General features: G+C 35.9%; 1 protein-coding gene across 8 annotated transcripts in view; it reads left to right on the top strand.

Moving 5' to 3' along the window:
- The window catches only part of WWOX (WW domain containing oxidoreductase), a 511,256-nt gene that overhangs the window by 121,355 nt on the left and 366,314 nt on the right, over positions 1-23,587 (top strand). For 7 of the 8 annotated variants that reach the window (XM_040570723.1, XM_040570724.1, XM_040570717.1 and 4 more), the window contains exons 7-8: positions 2,546-2,731; positions 6,361-6,625. In XM_040570723.1, the coding sequence (XP_040426657.1) occupies positions 2,546-2,731; positions 6,361-6,625 (451 nt within the window). Of the gene's footprint in view, positions 1-2,545; positions 2,732-6,360; positions 6,626-8,031; positions 8,101-23,587 lie in introns of those variants that run through there. The other variant, XM_040570718.1, reaches the window with a different exon arrangement.

Here is a 23,587-nt window from a genome sequence, read left to right as displayed (position 1 = left end):
GTGCCTCTTTTGGAGCTGAAATGAAGCACAACAGCAGTAGCTGTTGATATGATCCTTTAGGTTTCTTTTCTGTGATGTTTTCTAGAGAAACCACTTTTAAAACATTTCAAAGCACTAACACTAATTAAAAATGTAGCAATTCTAAAAGGTAATCTGATGTTACTTTTTTAGTAGGATATTAGTTTAAAATGTTTCTGTATTCATTTTTGTTTCTTCACAGATTTTTTATAGAATATTGTAAATACTTTTAACTTTACTGTCTCTTTAATTTTAATTATCTGTATTAAAAGAAGAACAAAATAGTATTCAAAAAATAAAAAATATAATGAAAAAGACAAGCATAATTTTATTTCTTTTATAAAATCCAATTAAATGTACTTACATTTTAAAAGACTACATTTTATAGTTTTATAATTCTAGAATTCTCTTTTTAATTAATTAAGCTGACAGATTTAGGTATAGAGTGCATATTTTGCCTCTGGTAGTTATTGTGTAATTAGTATTAATGAAGGATATTAGAATTTGGATAGGTGGAATATAATGCTGATTCATTTGTGGGTCCTTTCCATCTTACTCTGGTATGTTACTTCATACTACATATGACAAGTATCAAATAGAGTTACAATCTTTTTATAAAACAGTACCATATTTGCTTTTGCAGTGAATGATGATGGTATTTTCTGTATTACTGCAGTACTCACGTGCCCCAGTTCTGAAACAGAAGGCTGTTATACCAAAAAAGCATCTATGTTGAAGAAACTTCTTCCTTTTCCCAGCAGATTTACAAACCTGTAAATTAATTCTTGCCAGAGCTTTACATAAGCTTTTAGAAGAGATGATGAATCATCCAAAGTTTCCCCACATGCACTCAATCTTCATAAGGCTTTGTTTTCCTCTTGGCAGATGCATCTCTAACAGGCAAAACGAACTTGGATTTAAAATATACCTCAAAAGATTGGATACCTTTTTAAAAATATGGTCTTGAATATCCTAGCAAATAGTCTGCTCCATGCAGTGTTGGGTGAAGCTGTAAAGGCACAAAAAAAAAAAAAAAAAAAGCACTGTCTTTGTGCAAATTGGTTTGAGCAGAAAAAGAGAACCTTGCCTTTAAAAGGACAGTCCCCTTTTATCTTCAGTTACTCTTGCAGATGCAGCATGTATATGAAGATATTACGTGTGTTACTGCCCAAAAGGAAAATCAGAAATTCAGCACTTCCAAAAATGAGCTTCCCAAAGTGCACAGATGTTTCATACTGCTTCTGAAGCTTTTTGTTATTTTTGTTTTCCAAATTGGCACAAGTACAGATACTAGCTTCTTAATTTCTTATAAAACCAGATTATAGTGGTAACTTCCCAACAGGCTCAAAGTTGAAATTTATTTTAATAAAGACATGTAGCCTACTCTTTATGTCCCTGATCATGCACAGACTTCAGTATTTAGCTAAGGTACATTTGATTCCACAAGAAATGTTCTTGAAAACTGGGCTATCAAAACCCAAGGTTTTCAAACATACATGAGGGAACGTAATTCAGTGTTTGTTTGACAACCTGGGACATTTTTCACGTTCTTTTCCAGAATTCCTTTTGCAGATGCTCATAGTGGAGATTTGAGCCATGTAGGAAAATGATCTGATGCTGGGTCTCCATCTTCTTTTGTGTGTAGGGCTGTGAGGAAATAAGTTGAAAAGAATGGAGGGCAAACAGCTTTTTTTCCTAGTTGTGCTTCAGTTATTATCTTTAAAATTAGAGTTTATGTTGGGTGGTTGATTTTGTATTTGTCACGGGATTTGGTCAATTACAGTGAAGATGAAGTAAGAACAGGCTGCTCAAACAAATGCAATGATTTAAATATTTTGGTGTTAGGATGTCACAGCTACTAGTACACAGTGCAGGGGTGAAAGGCATTTGTTTGCCAGGCATTACTTTCTGTAACCTTTCCTATTTTATTATTCTGGAGCAGGGATGCAGATGCAGACTGAAGTCTGAGGTCTGCAGCTCTGTTACCTTTGCTTAGGTCTGTTGCATTGGATTCTTACTCAAGGACAAGAATACAGTATTATTGCCCAGCTTTTCTCAGTCATGAAACAGTCTCGCAAATGCAGATATATCTGAGGTCCGTGAATCAGAGCCTTTGCTGTGTTTCACAAGTATTTGAAAAAGGAAAGAACAGGAAAGGTGTTTGTCCTTGGTCTTGCTATTGAGATTAAGACATCCTTCTCTCACCTTGGTGCTCACGGGGCTGTTTTTTACTTTTTCCCCTCAGTCTTTTGCACAGCAGTGCAGCACCTTGCTCTTCCTTAAATACACTTTCCCAGAGGTGCCGGCAGCGTCACCGAGTGTCTCAGCCATACCCTGTGGTGGGTTCGTTGTGTAGCAGGCACAGGGCAGCCCCCACCTCTCCTCACGGAGCCCAGCCCTGCGGCCTAGGCCTTGACGCCTACACTCAATGCACACGTTGACCTGGTCCACACAGGAATGCATTTAGATGTATTTCACTGAAACTTCTTGACTCAATTTTGTTCTTTAATTCTTCTGATTATTCAAGGCCTCTTCACATCCTGATCTGCAATGCTGCCACTTTCGGTGCCCCATGGTTCTTGACAGAGGATGGCCTGGAGTCCACCTTCCAGGTGAATCACTTGGGGCATTTCTATCTCGTCCAGCTTCTGGAAGATGTTTTACGCAGCTCGTCTCCTGCAAGGGTTGTGGTGGTGTCCTCAGAGTCACACAGGTTGGTTAACGTTATGGTGCGCTTTTGATTTCATTGAAATCTGCAATCCTTAAAACAGAAAATGGTTATGGTGGAACTGCAAAAATTTTTAAAAATGAAAGGCCCTGCTCTAAAGCATGTGTTTGAATAATCTTTTTTAAAATAGAAGGATTGCCAATGTCTGGATGTTACTGCATTTGGTTCTATTGCTGTATATAAAGCGTGTTCTAGTTTTGTAATAATATGGAGGTATTTTTGGATCATTCTTTGTATGAATGCAGATTTTCACTGCATTTCAGAACACTTATTGATTTTGCTAGGAGATGGAATAATAATTGATTAAATCTGAATGGCATGACCTATATTGATTTGTCATTCAACAACTTCAACATCTTACCAAGAAGAATGTGCAGTTATTTTAGCAGGAGAAACAATGCAATTAAAAACTGCTAGATGAAATCCAATTGTTTTATAATGAGAAATTAGGGAATTCAATGCAAACATTAGCTGTACAATATAAATGGGAACTAGTATAGTTAATACATATTAAAAATCTGGCCATACCTCTTTTGGTGAAAATTTTAATTAAAATATTAGATGCTCATCATTCTACTGACATGAGAAGTACAGTTGGCAAAACAGACATTGTGAGATTTGCCTTATTTCAGACGTGCTTGAGGTGTTTGTGTTAATAACTGAAAAGAATGATTTGATTTAAATTAGAAAGTTCCTTGTAGTGCAAAATGAATACCCCAATTCTGACTTTTAGTGGGCACAAGCCACTTACTGGCTTCTGATTTAGTTCAGGGACTGATTTAGTTCAGATTAGACTATAATGTCCAACTTTAAACATTTACTGTTGATTTCTGTTTCAACTCTGGTTGCGTGTGTTGGTTTTTTTCTTTTTTTTTTTTTTTTTTCTGCCTTCATATTTCTGAAATGTTTTAGTGACCCAGAATGAAGCTTATTTTTTTAATCACGTTTCCATAAAATGTAACCCCAGGGACCTGGTAGAGAGAGACCAGCCAAGGGTCAGGCTGAAACCTTTATCACTTCCAAACACAGGGGCTTATGGTATAAATGACACACTGCAGATAGATTTACTTTTGCCATTTTAAATTTATGATGGCTGAAATGAAAGGAAGCAATAGAAAATGCCAGTAATAATCCTCCCTGGTGTTAAAAGACATGAAATGTCTAGTAATTAGGTGGTAACAAAATCTGGACATCCTTATCTTTGGAAATCACACCAGGTCTGTGAAAGCAAGTAGCAGAGTCCTGTTAGGAGTGAGGAAGGCTACTGCAGGGCAGGCAAGATAGCTCTAGAAATAAATCTGCCAACTCCAATCACTTGCCAGATGTGGATGGCACAATGGGATACGTATAAATGAGCTGTTATTTAATGGGAGATTATGTTGAATTGTCAGCTGCTTGTTCCCCTTTGTAAGTTTGTGTCTGATAGTACTTTAAATGGCATCTTTGTTTTTCACTGTATTAAGCATTACGTGTAACCGGAGCTCACAACTCTAGACATCTTTATCTGTTTTCAAAAACATTTTTTTAAAGTTCTCATTGCTATCTCAGTAAAATCAGCAAAGGTTTATAGAAGTCCATCAAAAAATAAGTAACAGTCTATGTTTGAGAAAATAATAAACACAACTACTTGATTTCCCCCTTTTTGAGGGGTGCAATTCATGCCATATCTTAACATTTAAAATGGCCATTTTAAATTACTTTGGTTTTGCCACCAGTCTGTTTAATGGCCAAAAGCTGGTGCAAGCAGTTAGTTTAGACATTAGGTATTATTGGGTAGTAGTACTTTCTGACCTACTTGAGAACTCTGAGCCTTAAACTATGTTGTAAAACAGAAGTGTTGGTATCTAATTACGTCCATAAACCTTGGCTGGATCTTTTTGCTGGAGTCAAGACCCCCTGTTAGGCGAAAAATAAAGTCCCATGTTTGCAGAAAATATTATACTAAACTGCCCCAAGGCCAAATATTTATTTGCCTCTCTGGTTCTCGTTCTTTTTTAGTTGCTTACCTGGATTCAGCACAAATGAAATCTATTTAAATCAAGCTTTTGGGTACTTTAAGAACATCATATTAAAATCTGAATAATAAGTAGGTTGACTTTCCTTCTGTTTTTATTTCTGTGTAGTTAATTTGATTGTACAGCCCTTATCCTACTGAATTCAATCAGATTGCCGACATAAGTAAGATTGACTCACATAAGTACCCTTGCAGGACAGGACTGAAATTATGCCAGTGTGTTTCCATTGTACAGGATACACAAAGTATCTTATTTATAGATTATTTCTGGTATCCTAAGTGGTTACTTGAGGAATGAATATAGGAAATTCCTCCCAGAATAGTCCTGTTAATTTCAGAAATGTATGTTATTTAACTGAAAATTATGAATGAGAAATTTTGTTGTTGAAATTGAAGGACCAATTCTTCAAGATACAGGACATCCTGGATTCCTCTTCAGTTCAAATACTGTAGTTGCTTTTCTCTAAGTGCATTATAATTCTGCTCACAAAATAGATATAGAAATTCCAGCTGATCTCTTCATTTTTGGCCATGAGATGCAAAATTAGTAAAGATATTTTAAAACATTTTTCTAGTGTGTACTATAATTATGTTTATCCCTGTTCTCCCTAGCTGATTCTGAAAACTCAGTATTAAAAAGAGCTTGCTAAATCCATTTTATTTTTAGTAGCTCTTCTGAGTGGAACAAAGGTCTGTAACTAAATGTAGTATTTTTTTTTCTAATATTAAGATATACCAGTAAATTGATAAATCAAAATTGTATGAATTGGAAAAAGTTCTATATGAAAAATTCCTTTTCTTCATCTAAATGTCTTTAGAACATTCACTACTTTGTTATTAAAAAAAAAAAAAAGGAAAGAAACAAACAGCTGGTGTTTAATGACTCTGTCAGACCCAATTAAAAAACATCAACTAGTTACTTTGATTTGTGTTCAGCCATGCCATGGGTATACTTAAAAACATTATACTCTGCCAGAACTCATTTTGGCTTTGTTTACGTTTATCTTTTAAGCATATAAGACTATTGATGGCAAGTTACCAAGGTTATAACCTCTTTATATTCATCAATTTTTAATCTAAAAAAGAGTCTAAGAGGCAGTGAGACTCATCCATAGTTACTTGAACACTTAAATGGAAGTGTGCAGTATATGAACACTGGATGAAATAATCAGGGGAAGGGAAGAAGGGGAAATAAAAGGATGCTGTTTCTCTGTTTCTAAGACAGTGCTATTTTATCCTGCATTATTTTCTGCAAGTTATTTGTGCTTTTGTGTACCTATGGCAAAATATTTTTCAGGATTGAAAATAATGTAATTCATAAGTTGTATACAATGCCTTTAAATCATTAAAACATTTTTTGGACTTGTTTTTACTTATTATTTAAGTATGATAATTATTCAATAATTTTACTGCTATATTATATGTGACTATTCCTTGGGCTTCAAACAATTTCCAGTAGATACTTGGAACTGCTAAATAAGCTGTTGTTTTATTTTGATTCTAGCCAAGTTCTACTCGGCTGTCTGTCTACATTTTATGTTGTTCTTAATGAGAGTGAAATTAACTGTGGGGTATCTAAGGAATATGTCCTGTTTTTTAGATTTACAGAAATTAAAGACTCCTCTGGAAAACTCGATTTCAGCCTGCTTTCTCCATCTAAGAAGGAGTATTGGGCTATGCTGGCCTACAATCGTTCCAAGCTTTGCAATATACTATTCTCCAATGAGCTGAACCGACGCCTTTCTCCCCATGGGGTGACGTGTAATTCAGTCCATCCTGGAAATATGATGTACTCCTCCATTCATCGTAGTTGGTGGGTGTATACCTTGCTGTTTACCTTGGCTCGACCTTTCACCAAATCCATGGTAAGTGAATGACTTACAGTATTTTACACATCTTCAGTTTTCAAATCAGGGGAGTAAAAAATCCAGATGTATGTATTTGCTTTGACCTTTTGCCTTTCATAACTCCAACCCTGGTTCTAATGACAAACATAATGTCAAGATAGTGAGTGCTCTAGAAAAAGATACTTCACCCATTTTAGATTAAATTTGTCAATCTGCAGTAAAGTCACCATGTTAGATGGATTGCATGACTGCCATGTTTGAGTATGTGACTTTCACTTGCTGTGATTATGGTAGTTGTATATTTTAGGTGTGGGATAGTTTAGAATTATTTCTGTGCTAAGTACATGTAAAACATCAAAAAAATTCTTTGGTTTTTAAGTGGAATATGCTTGACTGCATTTTTTATGTAAACAGATGGCCTAGTTAGAAAAGATACTACAGGCATTATTAATGGCTGAGGGAAAGTGCTTTCAGTGGTAAAAGCACTTTCATTCATATTTAAAAATAAAAACAACAGTGATTTTCTTGATTCTTATAAAGCACTGAAGACAGTGGGAGTTTTCCCTTGTCTTCACATTGTACTTTGGATTGGGATGAAGATGCAATGAAAGGCTATGCTGTTCTTTCATAGACAACGTTAATAAGCTTCATTATATAAGAAATTTCAACATCTCTAGTGTTTGGAGGCAGTTACTCTTATCTCTTGAACCTCTGACACAGATCACTTTTAAGGAGTCCGAAGTCATTTTCTGAGCAGAAGATGACTTTCGCTTCATTGAGAACTGGGTTCCTTTTAACCTTATTGACTGTTTCTCACCCGTTTTCTTTTTCTGACAAAGAATGATATTACTAAAACAAGAACAAGCGGAGGAAGTCTCCCTTGAATATTTGGACCTAGGAGTCAGGGAAATGGAAAAAATAACACCCCTGCAGAACACTGGAATTTGTTCAGGCCCAAATGAGGCCCCTTTTACAAAGGACTTAATGACTGACATGAGTAGTTGTTGTGTAATGTAAATTACTGTCTCCTGAGCTGGTGATAGAGACCAAATTAATGGCTTTTATTTGAAAAAGAGCGGGGAAGCAATTGTAGCTTAATCTACAGCATAACCTCTAGAAGCTGAGAAAATCACCGGTGGAACTTGTATATATAGCTACAAAAAAAAAGGATTGCTTGTACATTGAAATCCAGTTCATAGTGAGATAATGAAATTCATCTTAATTTTTACTGGGTTAATGTAAGTGGAAAACACATCTTAGAGTGTTTAAAACTTTTGTTACATGTCCAAAAATGAACAGCTTCTTGAACAATACAGAATTTTCAGTAATGTCCACAGAGCAAAAATATAAACAGCCTTTCTAGCGTGGTATGCTGACAATGAAGCAGTCAGAATAGTCCTCACACCTCTAACCTCTGCCTGCAGTTTGCAGCCTGTACATATGCAAAACCTATTTATGTCCATGAGATTGGTGAGTGAGCCTTCTGGCAGCTTGGGACAAGTAATAATGTCTTTCAACAGCATGTTTCTTGACCAGAACTTTTAAAACCATGTCTCTGCTGTGTTGGGGATAGTTTATACAACAAATTCTTGAAGTTCTCCTGAGAATGGATAAATGAATGTTATCAACGTCCAGTGAAAAGGATCCAGTCTGTGGAACTTTTATGAATTGTTAGTTTTATTTGCTCCGACGTATTTTCACAGAGGAGCCTTTTGTGTTTGTTGCTCAGATAAACTCATCCTCTAAGGAAAAAAGTGAAACACGCAAGTTCATTTTGAAGTCTGTAAAACGACTGATAGATTTTTTGATAGTATCTTTTTATGGGTGGTATGTAAAAGAGAATACAAAATACAGTACAAAAGATACCAACACTGAACAACAGTGCACCCTAGTCTGAGCCTAATTGCTTCAGTAAGTCCTTCTGTATTTGTATGTAATTCACTGAGGTTATTTGAGTGTTATGATGGTGGATATGGATGAGGATAAGAGTCAGTCTCGTAACTCATTGTGATATTAATTTTTATGTTCCCTTGAACCTCATCACTAACCTGGAGTAAATTTTGCTGTGGATCTTTCTGTGGGCTTCCTCTCAGTATTCCCGTGGCAACTCACCCCAGAGCTTAGATGAGTTTTTTTGGTCAGAATACTGGGTGCTTACCTTAGAGCTTAAAGCTGCAGTCCCAAGGTTATGAAGTTGCCTGTTCCTGTGGTTTGCAAGGATGTCTGCATTGCTGCATCATGCTGCATTGTGCAACATTTAAAATGTTTGCAACTGAGCTGGGTTCGTACCTGGAACTGAGAGATCCATGTCAACTCTCTGAGGAAAGAGGTAGGGTTTATCGGTTCAGGCAAGGTGCCATGCAGGTACGGCTGTACCAGAACTGTGGCACGGGGAGAGCCTAACTCCTCTGGAGCCTTTGAGTCTGAGCTCTTTGCTACATTTTGAACTGTAAGGGTTCCTGGGCTTTGTACAGATACGTTCGCACATATACATACATGCAAATGTCTATACAAACACACATTCATGTATTGACTGCAGCTGCACCTGATTCTAACTGGGGCTTTTCATTTTGTTGTAGTAAAAGCTATTCATTAAAAAAAAAAATCTTTAATTTGTATTTCACCAAGATGGACTAAAAACATTTCTTGAGAGCGGTGGATAGGTCAGAATAACACTCATAGTTACAGCCATTTTGGAGATTTTGAAGCTACATGCAGGAGTAAATTAGAAAATATGTTTGTTTCCCTACTAGTTTATTCAGAAAAACGGAATTCTTGTGTTCTGTTCTGGCTCCAAGTTACTACTGAGAGAATTAGTCTTCATGCTTCTGACTTAGTTGTCATCATTCTTTATGGCCCTTATAAAATTATCTGTCATAGCAGTTCAGTAATTATTTTATTTCCAAGAATGAACAAATACACAGTGTGTATCTGAAAACTTTTTATTTTATAGTTGTTCAGTTCTTGAATGTTGAACAGCTCCAAATTGGTTAATGAGGATGTAATATTTTCTTCAGAAACGCATGTTATTGCATACTGTGAATCTCTATTTTTGGGAGAGGTCATGCAGCCTCTGGCACGTGGCTCTTGGGATACTCAGCATGACAGAACTTAGCTTAGGAAACACTGCCGGTAGCTGTTCAGTTTTAGCTGATTCCCTGAGGCACTGAGAAGCAGTGTTCTAATATCACACTTCTTATTTTTCTGTTTGTTGTTATTTGCTGTGACTACAGTGACTTAATTTCTGTAATTAGGACGCTTCACAAAGTCATGCAACTTAAAGGTTCTGCTTAAGGAATAGTGTTGCAGATCACCCTTCTTTATAACCTCTGTTTCCTAAAATGAATGAACATGCTTAGATATGGTTGGTCTGTCTTTCAAGTGTGAGGCTTTTAGATATATAATTTTAGTTGTTTCTGTAAGTGGCTCGTACCTTACTGAAAGAAGTGCAACATTTCTAAACCTGTTTATGAGTGCTTACAGCACAAAAATGGTAGCACGTTTGTGCTGGCTATAATGAACTCTTCAGTTGAATCACAAAGAGCTGTCTGGACAGCTTTTGAAACATAATACAATATTTATATTATTGATGGTTATAGGTGTACAGGAAGTACTTATATTAAGTAGAGCACTGGAAACTGAAAGACTATTCCTTTTTTCCCCCCACCTCTTTCAAGATCTAAAATACACACGGATTTGTTAGACAGAACTAGAGAACAAGTACTTTTCGTAGAAAGCAATAGTAACTGCAGCTCTACTAATGTCCTCTTTTACTTACCTCTATATAATTACACATTAAATTCGAAAAATCTTACAATATAATTAAATGTAAATTGAAACAAGTGGCCACTGTAAATAACAGATCGGAAGAGAAACTCTGAAAGGAAGATATGCATAGGCCATGCAGATGCTTAGTTGGTTTGATTTAAGACTTCAGGGTTTTGTTTTCTAGTGTTTTTTTCCTACCCCCGCCCTCCCCATCTCTCTTTCCCCTTATCCCCCTTTCTCTTTTCTCTTCTAGAAAGTTGGCTGAAAGCGAGTTTTAACTTTTTTTTTTGTTGTTGTATATTAATGCTAGTCATTCAGAACCCATTTCATTTTTTACTAGTTACACAGAAGATTAAAATTAAATACATTTTTTGTAAATTTCAAGCTTAAGCTGAATGTTATCTAGTGTCATCCCCAGATGATTTCTTGAGTGTACAATGGCATATAAAATTAGAAGCAGAATGCTATTATCGCACAGTTGTGATAGTCTTACATAGAACCGAATATTTTTGTTGGCAGGTAACAGAGCAGAAAGAATATCATGTGTTGGAGTAGCAAGAGCTTAACAGATGTTTCAGTGAACTAAATTTTCAAATCCTTTTACATTAAGAAATGCCTAGGGTTTGTAGAAGTTCTGAGAATATTAGGTTACATTTCCTGTTGCAGTGCAAAGCCAGCCATTGTACTAGAGTTTTAGCAGATGTGTTACCCCCTTTTAATGGTTGGGAATAAAACATTTGTTCTGTTGCTGAGATATAAATTACAACTAGAAGAGCTCAACCTGTCACCCTTAAACCTCCAGTTAGCCACAGTAAGACCATTCTGCTCTTAATTTTTTAATGTTGAAGAGGCTGATACTTGAGCTACACTTTGATTTCCATCTCTTTCCCCAAACATAGTAGCTTTTCAGAATTGGATTTTGTATTTAAAATATTTGCTATTGAGAATTATAAGGAATATTTGTAAGGGTTCCAAAATCCTTCTGAATGTCTTAGTTCATGTAAAACAATGAATTTTTGTTGTTCTGATATTATCGCAGGAGTGTTTTAGGCAGTTGGCATGTACTTCAGTGCTCATGCAGGCAAGAGGGAAACCCCTGTGCCTACAGCTGCTTCAGTGGTTTTTCTTTTGCCATACATTGAAAGTGCCTACGTTTAAATTTTCTGTGATGATTTGCACTCACACCTAACATCTACTTAGAATTTCAATTCTGGCAAGAAATGAATCTGCACCTAAAGGAGTGACTTGCTTCTTCCTAATGGTCACATCTGTTTGGTTTTGATGGAAGCTCAAAAGAGACCTTACAATCTCATCATCTCATCTCTTTCTCCTCTGTTCTTCCCTAAAGAAGCTGGAATAACCCTTAGAGTGGGGGATAGTGTTCCCTCTCTAAGTAAACGTTTTTGCTGTCCAAAGATCTGTGTGGGCTGCGTTGAATTGATCTTGGCTTCCTTTGCTGAATTCGCAGTTCAGGCCAAATTCTGCCCGCAGCTGTGCATGAGCTGCTTTGAGAGCAGTCACGGGCAGGGTGGGTATATGTGTGTTTCAGACTGGATTTTGGCCTACAATTTCTCTGTAGAACATTATCGAAAATGCATTGGGGTTTCTTGAAAAGCAACAGGCAATTCTTTTTGAAAAGAGCCTCCCAGTTTATACTTGATCAAAATGGCAGTTTCTTTTCTCAAATTGAAGCTTGGGTAGAAAGTGAAAGAGGAAGTGAGAGTGAAAGGGGATTAACTATCTACAGAATACTAGCATTTGTTGTGGAGTGTGTTATTTCTTTTGGAGAGTTTATAAATCACATAAGCAATTCTCCTGTTTTATATATTAATGTCTGGAGTGTAAATTTTAAAGCGATGCTAAGCAACAGCTCTCTTTTTTAACATGCAGATTTGTGGAGTGTGTCTCTTGTAACATGGAGGGACAGTTATTTTGCTGAACCCTGACAGCATACGCTTCTTTGCAGAACATTGTCATCATATAAAATTGACTGAACTGGGTAAAAGGAAAGAAGGCATATGTGGAAGAATATTTTGATTGATTGTAATAGGATGGTAAAGTAATACCCCCAAAGTCATTGTTAATCATTTTGGAAGGACGGTGCAAAAATTCTTCCATGCACTTAGAATTTGCATCCTACCTAGTAATAAAATGTCATATAAGCTAGCTTATTATCAAACCTACATTTAACTGATATGTATTTTAACTTCCTGCTAAAATAAGCGTAGCACGAAATTTGAGGGCAAATTAAATCAGTTCCCCATAACTCTCACCACAGGAATGGAAAGTCATTATGAAAACCTATCCACATGCCAAACAGAACAGCTCAGGGTCCCTGTGCAGAGCAATGCTCGGGGGGGAGCAATGGCTGTGGAATTTGCTGTGTCCTGCACACCCTCATAGCTCTTTGTGGAGCAGTTCTGTTATGTCCCATAGTTTTGTGGAGGAAGTAAGGAATTTCTTCCTCTCTCCCTAGATCCTTGCAGAGTTTCAGAATGTCCTGCCAAGTATGTGGGCTGCAAGGCAAGCACACATTCGGTCTCTAACGTTTTATATTACAAGTAATTAAATTAGAATTTGAAATTAAAAAACATATTTCCCCATTGTCAGGCTGAAAAGGCCTTCTTGGATTAGAAAGCTATATATACACCTTGTGGAATGTCTGCATACAGATTTGAGTTACCCACAAATGCTAATCTTCTGTGCAACCTCACATCCAGTCCCAGTCTGCTCCCATACCATCTCCATCTTGAAATCTGGAAAAGATCGGCCTCACAGGTAGTCAGAAGCATAGAACAGAGTATCTTTTACTGAAATTTGTAGAAAGTCGGTCTTGCATTCAGTTATTTTCATTTATTGATTCAGATTGTTACACCATCTAGAATCAAATGTCCTTATTGAATAATGTGTGTTTGTGTGTGTGTGTGTGTCAGATTTGTGGGTGCAAGCTGTGTTATAAACAAAATATTGAGTGCTTAACAAAAGATTTTAATCTTTTTTATTTTCCCACTCTGGTATGATTTGCCCATTATTTCTTTCTTGTCTGAAAATCTCAGACTTTCATGTATGTTTTCCGTGTTATTTTGCAGCCTACCAAAGAAGATTTCAAGTTCCTGTTATTTTGTTATTCCTTCTCTTTTACTCACCATCACTTGTAGAACACACTGCAGCTGAAGTGCCATGCTGTTTCTGAGCTGTTAGGCAGCACTGATCTGCTCTGAGTATATCTGAGAAACCATAAGGAAGCAAATTTTAGTTCTATTTGAGCGTTGAGGTGCTTGGGTGACAGGAAAGATGTTGCAGTCTGATAGAAACAGGATATTTAGCCTTTTTTTCCCTCTCTTTACCTTTATATATCATACTATACTAGCTGTTACGAATATATCTCATCCTTGTAAAGGAGTTTTTATGTGCTTAGGTAGTGAAATTCAGTGTTTTCAAAATGCTTAACATTCAGAGGGCTTTTTGTTTTGTTTATTTTGCGTATTGCTGTACAGGTATTCTGTTTTTCATCATCAAGAATTACAGAGATGTGGAAGTCAGTTGAAAATTTTAAGTTTTTAAAAGAAGAGGGCTCTCCTTTTCTGAGTCTGTATTTTCAGTGCTCTGTCAAATTCTATTTTTGTGTTTTTATTCCTGTATAAACAGGCAAGTGATCTTAAATATCAGGAAGATCTCTTCATAAAACTCATACAATTGTTTCTACTGCTTTCATGCATTAATTTGGTGCTAATGCATGCACATGGCTCTTAACTTTGGAAAAAGGCAGCTACGGCCTGAAACAGTTTTATGATATGTACAGGACGAGGTCTTTTTAATGCATCTCTGAAGTAAGGCAGTAATCCTTATCACAGAATCGTCTAGGTTGGAAGAGACCTCTAAGATCACCTAGTCCAACCTCTGAGCTAACACTAACAAGTCCTTCACTAAACCATATCACTAAGGGCTACATCTAAACGTCTTTTAAAGACCTCCAGGGATGGTGACTCAACCACTTCCCTGGGCAGCCCATTCCAATGCCTAACAACCCTTTCAGTAAAGAAGTTTTTCCTAATATTCAACCTAAACCTCCCCTGGCGCAACTTTAGCCCATTCCCCCTCGTCCTGTCACCAGGCACATGGGAGAATAGACCAACCCCCACCTCTCTACAGCCTCCTTTAAGGTACCTATAGAGAGCGATGTTGCAACTGGTCTTCCTTGGCCCATTCTTAAAACAGCCTTCAGATTTTGCTAGTATGCATTATATTAATATTTTTTATAAGGTTCAGTAATCAAAAGGGTTTTTTAGTAGAAATAATTCTGTATGTTTGCCTTGAAAGAGCTTCATCTTTGACTTCTTAGCCTGGCTATCAGTGACAGTTGCCAGCTGAAATTACCTCGTGTTGCTGAAGACCAAGTGGGAATGTGCCCCCAAGTCTTCCATTTGCCTTTGGTTGGTCGCAGAGCCCCTCGGGCACCCCAGGCCCTCTGTTCCTACCCTGAACAGTTGCTGCAGACAAAGTGACTTAAGCCCTCTTCTTATCCCAGGGTTTCTCATTTGTGTGCCTGAGCAAGGTCACTTAGACAGTTTGTTGTAAATAACACAGTAGGATCCAGACCTCCTTAGTTACCAGTTAGCACATAAATCACAGGATTATTCATTTTCTTTAATAACAGGAGAGCAATAGAGATAACATTTTTATGAATGAGATATCTGTAATCAAAAGCAGAGTCAATGCAGTGCAGTGTGTTTATAATGATCAAATGATCTGTTGCTTATATTCTAAAAAGATTATAGTTTCAAATATTCTCAGCAATAAAACTTGAACTTGTAGCTAGCAATGACTTGGTAATCACTTTTTATTAAGAAGTGGACTTTCAAAACTCTTCTAAATTAATAGGATTTTTAACTTTGGACAGTCTTATAGCTACAAGGCTGTACTGCTAGCAAATAAATTAAGCACAGACAAATACACAAGATACTGAAATTTAAACAATTATTTTCACGTATTGAAATTACAGTGCTATGAACAACATGCAATGTGAAAAACAAATCTTGTGGGTTGAGATGTAAAATGATAAATTTGGGTTCCAGTTAAAACTGTTGCTATCTACCAAATTGTAGAAGTCATGAGAAACCCTTAGTAATGGAGAGGTGACAGAGTTTGAGCTGATGGTTTTAAAAAGTAATTCTGCTTCATTAGTGTGTTTTTCATTTGCTCAGTTTTCTCCTCTTAAATCAGGTTTCATATTGAGTTTAGAACTGAATCATTTTGGGCTAGTATTTTTTTTTTTTCACGCCAATATAAGTCTTCAATTTATTGCTAAAATGAGGACAAATCACATTCAAAGTCCTGTATTGTTAAACTTTGAACTGGGGCCTTTTTGTGTATGTCTTGACTCCTCAGGCAACTAGGCAATAATGCATCTTTTATTTCCTCTTAGTGGCTTTCTTACTTGTATTCTCTATACACGTATATTCCCGCTGATACTAAAGCTTCTAGGTAGCCCTTTAGAAAAAAAGTTGCTGATCCATCCATACATCTTCAGTTCAGCAAAATCAAATTTTTTGGACAAAGTTTAGTTATTGTCTCTTTGACCACTAAACGTTAGAATCCATTGCTCAGACTTGAAATGGTAAATGGAAAAAATCATGAAGTTACATAACTGAACATTGTTAGCCTGTCTCATTTTGAAAGCATAACTCTCAGAGCAATATAAACCTCGTGGATTCTAGAACATGGTTTAACTTTCCTTACATTTTTTGAAGTTGTTATTTATGAATGAACAGATGTTCAGGAAACCCCAAGCTTTTATTGGCTGTATTTAGAATAGGTGAAATACAAAATTGTTTTAAAAAATGCAGTGTAGATCCTATTTTACAGAGCTATCATTTAAATAATATTTCTTAATTGGGAGATGCAGTGCTTAGTTACATTAACTTTTCTCTAGAACTCCTTGGATATCTGAGATGCTTTACCATAACATGGTCTTTTCATTTCTCTATCATCTTTGAAGAGGTGCCATACCACTTTAAACAGTTCACCAATCAGTTTCATATGATGAATTCTCTTTAATCATTTACATTCAGAGAAAGTCAAATATTCCTTAGGAAGCCAAAGTAATCTAACAGAATGTATAGTGTTTGTGCAGCTGGATATCTTATTTATTTGAATTTCTCAGGGAAATCTCTTCTGACTTTAGAAAAAAGATGGAAGAGTAAACAGTAAGTGTCCAAGTAATATGAGCTAGAAAGTCCTGTCTTTTAGAGCAAAGTCATTAAAAAAGTATATTTGCAAGGTCCAAAAATAACACAGTATATCAAATGTAGTGTACTACATAATGTTTTTTTAGTATTCTCACTATTTTTACATCTATATATGTGCGTATGTGTGTATGTATCTATCTATATAAATGAAATATACACATGAGTTGTTAATATATTTAGTATTCCTGAATAGGTGAGCACAATAAGAGTCTGTTTTCCTGAAAAAGTGATTCATCTGTTGGTTTTCTGTGTGTGACTTGTCATTCATCATCATGTTGGCATTCTCTGGACATGATAACTGCATAACTGAATTAACATTTCTAAAAACTTCCTTGCAAGGAAATGTACAAATATATGTTAGTCTGTATAAAAAAATGTGTTTCTCTAGGCTTTTGGGAGGTATCCTGTGGTGTAGTGTTCCCCACTAGTTGTGTTTCTTGTTGCTGTCAGTTCTTTCTTCCGCTGTTTATTATATATATGTATGTGTATGTATCTTTTTTTTTTTTTTCCCTGATGACGTGAGGGGAAGTGTGTGGCTTTTTTATTTGTCATGAGTAGGAGTGTAGTAATATTCTTGTTTCTAAAAGCAAGACTCAAAGAGCAGGATGGTTTTTGGCCGGTTTGGAGCATTGGCTAGATTCCCACATGGACTTAGACTGTCTTAGGAAGTGTGTCTAGTTTTCCCACTGGATATTCACTAATATTTTGTAGTTCAGTGTCTTTCACTTCATATATATCACTCTCTGAGGTTTATTGAAAAAGATGGTTAGACCTGTTCAAACCTTGAACTTCTATTGTAGTTCTAATTTTTTTCTCTTCCTGCACCTTCTTTGTAGGTAAGCATGTATGTGTTTACAAAGAAAAGTGAACATAATACTGAATTTGTTCTGCTTAGTTGAGTGTAGGTATGCACAGCAAATGATTCAGTACTTATTAATTTAGCTATAATTTGAAGATTTTTAATCAGAGAATTTCTGAATCTATTTAGCTGTTCGTGTTTCCTTTGACACTTCAAATATTTCAGTCATTTGATTTTCTGCTCTCTTTATTTTGCTGTTTCTAATTGTTACAATACTAGCGTCAATCCTTTTTAGCAAGGAGGATGACAGTAAATATAAATATCGTAGTCAAATTCCATCCATTATTTTAGTGACAACATGTTTTTGCAATTACTAAATATCACTATGGATATAGCACAATCTTCTATGCATGTCAAAAAAATCTATAGAAGGTATTTGAGGATTTTATTAATTGCAAAAGCATCACATTGAAATGAGATAAATATAGCAATGTTGGATGATGCATCTTATATAAAAGTAAAGTAATTTTTGAGATATAGAAATAATTGTTTATCTTGGAAAACAAGATCTACCTGCCCTGAATATGCAGGACTGATCTGACAGTGCTGTGGACCTATCTCTTATAGGAGTACTGATTTAAGAGCTGTCATGTCTAAAATCAGAGTTTTAATAAATGTGCTGCTTCTGTGGGTGGTACTTCAATGCATTTGAGATGTGTATTTTTCTTAATTCAGAAGAAATTGAAGCAGGCATGGACGTTGAACCTTACTGTGAGCATGTTATTCATGTTGGATCCCACCATTGCTTGTCTTTTCTGACACATGGTTGGTGAGATGCTTAGCTGGTCATGAAAGTATTTACTCATGTGTTGATTACTTTTATATAAAGGAACAGATTTGAAAATCCCTCTACTGAACTGGCATTTATTTATTTATTTATTACTAATTTGTGATTGAATACTCTAACTTCCATTATGGAAAAACAAACAAACAAAAAAACACAACATTGAATAACATCTTGGGTTTACAAACTGAAGCATAACAACACTTCGAAATGTTAGAATTAGAGTTTTCACTTGAATTCAATGCTCTCGAATGTAGGTATTTTTTTTCTTAGAGTTAACTTGTCTGTGACTGTAACCTATTAATGAATTTAATTTTTTTTCATTTTGCTAGAAAATTAGAAGTACTGTTTCTTTACACCGAACAGCATGACAATTAAAATGTTGTCCTGAAATGTCAAACTTGCATTATGATGAATACTACCAGTACAAGAAAACTAATTTAGCACTTCAAATAAAACAACTGTCTTGGCAGTTTTTTATGATAATGACTTTGTAACAGTGTCATTTAGAATCTGATTGTCTACTCATGTTGAATAGTGCATCCCATGTGATATAGTTCTGATGATCTAACACTTAATTAAAGGAGGAGAGACAAGATCTGCGAGGGATATTGGGCATCTTGGTGCTCCTTGCCCTAGTGCTGAAGAGACTGCTCGCTGCTGCAGAGCAGTGTGTGTTGGAAAGGAATTTCTCCATTACAGTGCCCCTAGGCAAAGGCCCAAAATATCAGTGCATGTAAGTGGGCACACATGGTCATGGAGTGATTAGGCACCTGAGAAGTCCTTCAGTGTTTCCTCTTTGGATCTGGGCACATGTTGTGTTAAGATTCTGCTAGTAATCTGACAGTGTCAATGTAAAGCTTGTGATTATTTTCTGTATACTTCATGACAATAAGTAAATGTGTTTCCCAGAAAAACTTTATTTTTGATTTTTGTCAAGAGTAAACTGAAAACGAGTTAGCTCGTTCTGCCAAGAAGTAAGGTATTACCCTGAATTGCGTGATTTTAGATCTACACACAGATGAATTTTGTGATGTAGTATGTATAAAGTGAGTTTCTCAGTCTGCTCTTCCACTGAAGGTAGTGATTTTATATTTGTAAGAAAAAAGAATGGATTAGACTCTTCATTCCTTTGATGAGAAATGTATGTGAATTTCTAACTTTTAAAGGAATTATAGTAGAAAATATCAACAAAGCTGACAGTTCCACTGGTGATATAGTATTTTTGGTCTCATTTTGGCTTTATTGCTGTAAAGGAAATATTTTCATATAAAATATAATTTTATCAAACATCCAACACACCTTGCTTTTGGTGGGTAGGTGAAATTTATCATTAATGCATTACCTGTATGCTAATTCAGTAGACGCTAATGTGGCATTTTAAATGGCCTTCAGCTAATGCCAATTATGCTTCTCAGAATGCAATGCAGACTGTTGCTTGTCTTGGAAAATCAAAAACTCTGCAAGCATACTCGAGGTTTGCAAAGCTGAACACACAGCTTTTTCCATTGTTAGGTTTACTCTGCCAGTTTACAAGGTTTGTAGATCTCATTACAGAGTTTGTAAAAAGTGAAGCCAACTGCAGGACCCTTTTGACTGCTTTAATCTGAACAGCTTTTAAGATCAGTACGTGGTGGGATCATATCAATTCGTTTTATATTTTGAAAAAGCATATTTTGAAAGGTTCACAAAAAAATCATCTTTTTTCCTTCCTGTCCTTTTGTCTTCATCATGTAAATAGCTAGAGGAATGATTCTCAAATTACTACAGAAAAGACCTTGGATTTCAGACTAAAGGGATCTTCAGTCTCATAGGTGACAGTTTCGAAAATTTCCAAGTGTGGTCATAAATACATTGATGCAAGCTGTTTTCCAGCTTTCATTGTAGCAGATCTTAATGGATGCCAATTAAATATGTTTACATATGTACTTACATTTCCCACCAACATATAACAACAACATGTGGAGCATATAGCATGATTTATACTGACAGGTATTCACTGTTGTTCAATTATTCCTTTTATCCACACTCTTTTGAATTATGAATTATATCAATCCTTAAATCTTTGTTTGGTTTAGAGAAGGTTCATTTTTTTTTTCCTCTTGACACACCATATATGCACTAGGAAATGCTCGTAGTTTCAGCTGCATTTAAGGAAATATTGTTGCAAGGCTTTTATGTGCTGTACTTCAATCAGCTAGTGCCAGCAGTATCCCAATAGAAAGACCCTCAACAGACCATTTTCAGCATTTTGCTGCAATTAAACTCCTCTGGTTTTAGCCCTCAGGCAATTTAGTACCTTTTTACATATGCACATTATGAACTTTTGACCAGGGCCTGGTAGTCGTATATTAGATAGCAGCTTTTGAAAGCAGACTTAACAAGTTCCTCAGAGTATTACAGTCTGAGTCAGTTGTGGAAAAGGTAATTTAACCAACTTGCAGTGAGGCCATTCAGAATCTTACTGATGATCCTAAATATGTCTCTTTTTTTCCTTGTTTCCTCTGGAAGCTGGTAGCAAGAGCTCTCAAAGAATGTGATTGATCTTTTATTCAGTAGCTAACGAGGGCTGTGATTCTATTAGTGCTCTACAAGGCAAGGGAACAGTGATTTAATGAAGTGTCTAGTGAGCTGGTCATAGATTTATCCTGTTGTCTCTAATTTGCAGTGCCGTTGTGAGTGTAAAAGAAACTGCACTCACACTGCCATTAGGCAGGTATTTCCTTAGTAAATTGTTGTAAGGTCAGGTGTAGTTATCTTAGAAAAGGCAATACCTTACCTCCTCAATGTCTCAAGATGACAGCCGCTGTGCTGAGCTCTCACTGAAGCGGAAACAAGAAGATCAGAGGTCCGTCTCCAAGTTCCCCTTAGCTGATGCAGGAGCAGATGAACTGCCAAGTAGGACTAATAGAGTCATAATTGGCGATTAGAACTGGAAAGGTGCAATAACATCTTAATACAAACTGGCGTATATTATAGTTAGTGTCAGTTGTTGTAAAGTTACGTGGTAGCCTGAACTAGTTACATTTCCTTTTTTCCTTTTCAAAAAATGAGGCAATGCATCCTAATAGTCACAGTACAACAAAAGTAAAAGAACATCAAAACTTGAGTTGCTTTAAAGTGACATTAATGTCTTTTCTACATTTACTTGGGCATGTAACCTGTCAGTCTTATTCAGAAATTGTGCAGTAAAATTTGCCATAGAACTATAGATGAAATAATCTCATAAATATGCTTTGGTTTTCATTTAATTTTCACTAAATAGTGGTTTTTATTTTCTATCTACTGAAGGCTATTGACTTTTTGTTCTGTATGTCTTTGCTAATATGAGATAATATTTTGATGATGCCTATGGGATTGCAAATCTCTTTTGCACTGGAAATTTTTCACAAGCCTCTGAGTCCAAGTTAGCCAAAAGAAACCACTTTCAGGAAGAAATTATCTTTGCATGAATTGCATGATAATTTGAGAAGGAGGTGAATTATGGTATACGTTGCCAGGCAGTTCAGTATTACCTGTTTCAATCAAAAAGCTATATTGAAAAATAAGGAAGCATATATGTGGTTCTTTCCTAGATTAACACAGAACGGTAGATAAGTGAATCATCTTCAGATTTCTGTGGTGCTTCCTGGTGGCAGATGGAGAACTCCCATGTGCAAAAGTGTTCAAAGCTGACAATTAGAGGGAAGGCAATCACAGATGAGAATGTGGGATTGTTAGTGCAAACGTGTTTATGTGTATGAATGACACAAGCCTAATTGGGATCTCAGCCTCATCTTCCAGGCTCTGTACAGGTAAAGAAAAGTTTCTGATGCAAAATCCATCAAATCTGATTTAAAGTAAACTGCTACAATTTCCAGTGAAGCAGATGAAACTTGAACTACATTAAAGAGCAATAGCAAGGTAGTGTCGTGATAACTTGTATCCTCAGGTAATCATAGCACATGAATCACCAATTATGTGTTGTGCTCAGGTGGATGATTTTGTTTTTGCAAAATAAAAATATTTTCAGTTGGGTGAGCCATTGAGTCCCTGTGAACTTGACACCCTGTGGGACGTCATCAGGGCCCTCTGTTAAATATACAGATGCAATTAGTCTACAAAAAGAGGTACCGGGCTTTTAAATGAGCAGCAAGAGGATTTAAAACAGTAAGCCAAACTTTCTGATTTCCTAATATTGGCACTCATGTCCCTCACAATCTTATTATAGTATTACTCTCTGCTGATCTACCATTTCATCAAAAAGTCTACAATGGAACTAAAAATCTAAGCCTTTTAGCCCATAGATCATTGCACTTGGTAAATGGCTTATTGTAGATTAGATAATGCGGTTCATAGCACATCCAAATCAATAAAAGGCTAGTCTGAACATAGTAAAGTGCTCAGTCTGATTCTTTTTATTAAGTATATCTGCCACGAGAAAAATGTGAATTTTAGTCTTTTTTGCTTAACTTCATGTCAGAAAAAGGCATTGCTTAAATTTCTGTGTGGTCATTTTCTTCCTTAGAGAAGATCTTTCCCATAGAATTTTGTTTTCTTTAAATCAAACTTAAATAAATTGTATGACAAGTGATAAAAAAATATTATGTCGGCAAAGTTCAGATCCCAGTGTTCCCATTCATGTCCTGCTCTAGATATTAAAAAATAAGAATTTATTTGTTGAGTATTCAGTGGTCTCTGTGGAATAAATACTTCTAGACCTATTATCTTTAAAATATAAAAATAAATAATCCTGATCACCAAAAATCACCGAAATTGTCAGCAACAAATTGAGGTGGAAAATGCTTTTTATTTGGGAGAATTTTGAAAGAGGTATTTTATTTTGAGGACAGGATGGATGATTAGATACCAAAAAAAGCAGTGGCATTTTAATCAAGGTTAGTATAGGCCCAGGATTCACCTTTAATCCTACAAATACTACGTGTTTAAGTTAAAGGCTCTATAAAATAATAACAGAAAGTAAGGCAATAATAGCACTGAATGTGTTATCAGAAGGTTTCTGGGTTAACAGTGCACAGCAGTGGAAAGGAAAGATTGCTCCACTGGTAGATAATGGCTTTCATCTGTCCCTCACATCTGGAAAAATATCTTTGCAAGCACAAGGCAAGAGTAGTGCTATTGTAGAGAAATGGCTATACAGCTCATTGCCACGTCTGCTCTGTAACACGTATGGAGAGAGTTTTTGCCCTTTCTAGCTAGGGGTAGGCTAGGTACGCAGAAAAAATAAGTGGCACAATGGGAACTAATGGCTGCATCTGCCTTTAGACTTTCCATATACTTTTTTTTATTTTCACTGCAATTTTGTATTTTCCTGTTTACAT

The sequence above is a fragment of the Cygnus olor genome, chromosome 12, assembly GCF_009769625.2.
Source record: "Cygnus olor isolate bCygOlo1 chromosome 12, bCygOlo1.pri.v2, whole genome shotgun sequence".
Classification (NCBI taxonomy): Eukaryota; Metazoa; Chordata; class Aves; order Anseriformes; family Anatidae; genus Cygnus; species Cygnus olor.
Note: the sequence above shows the minus strand (reverse complement) of the source record. Positions and strands in the feature narration are given on the sequence as shown.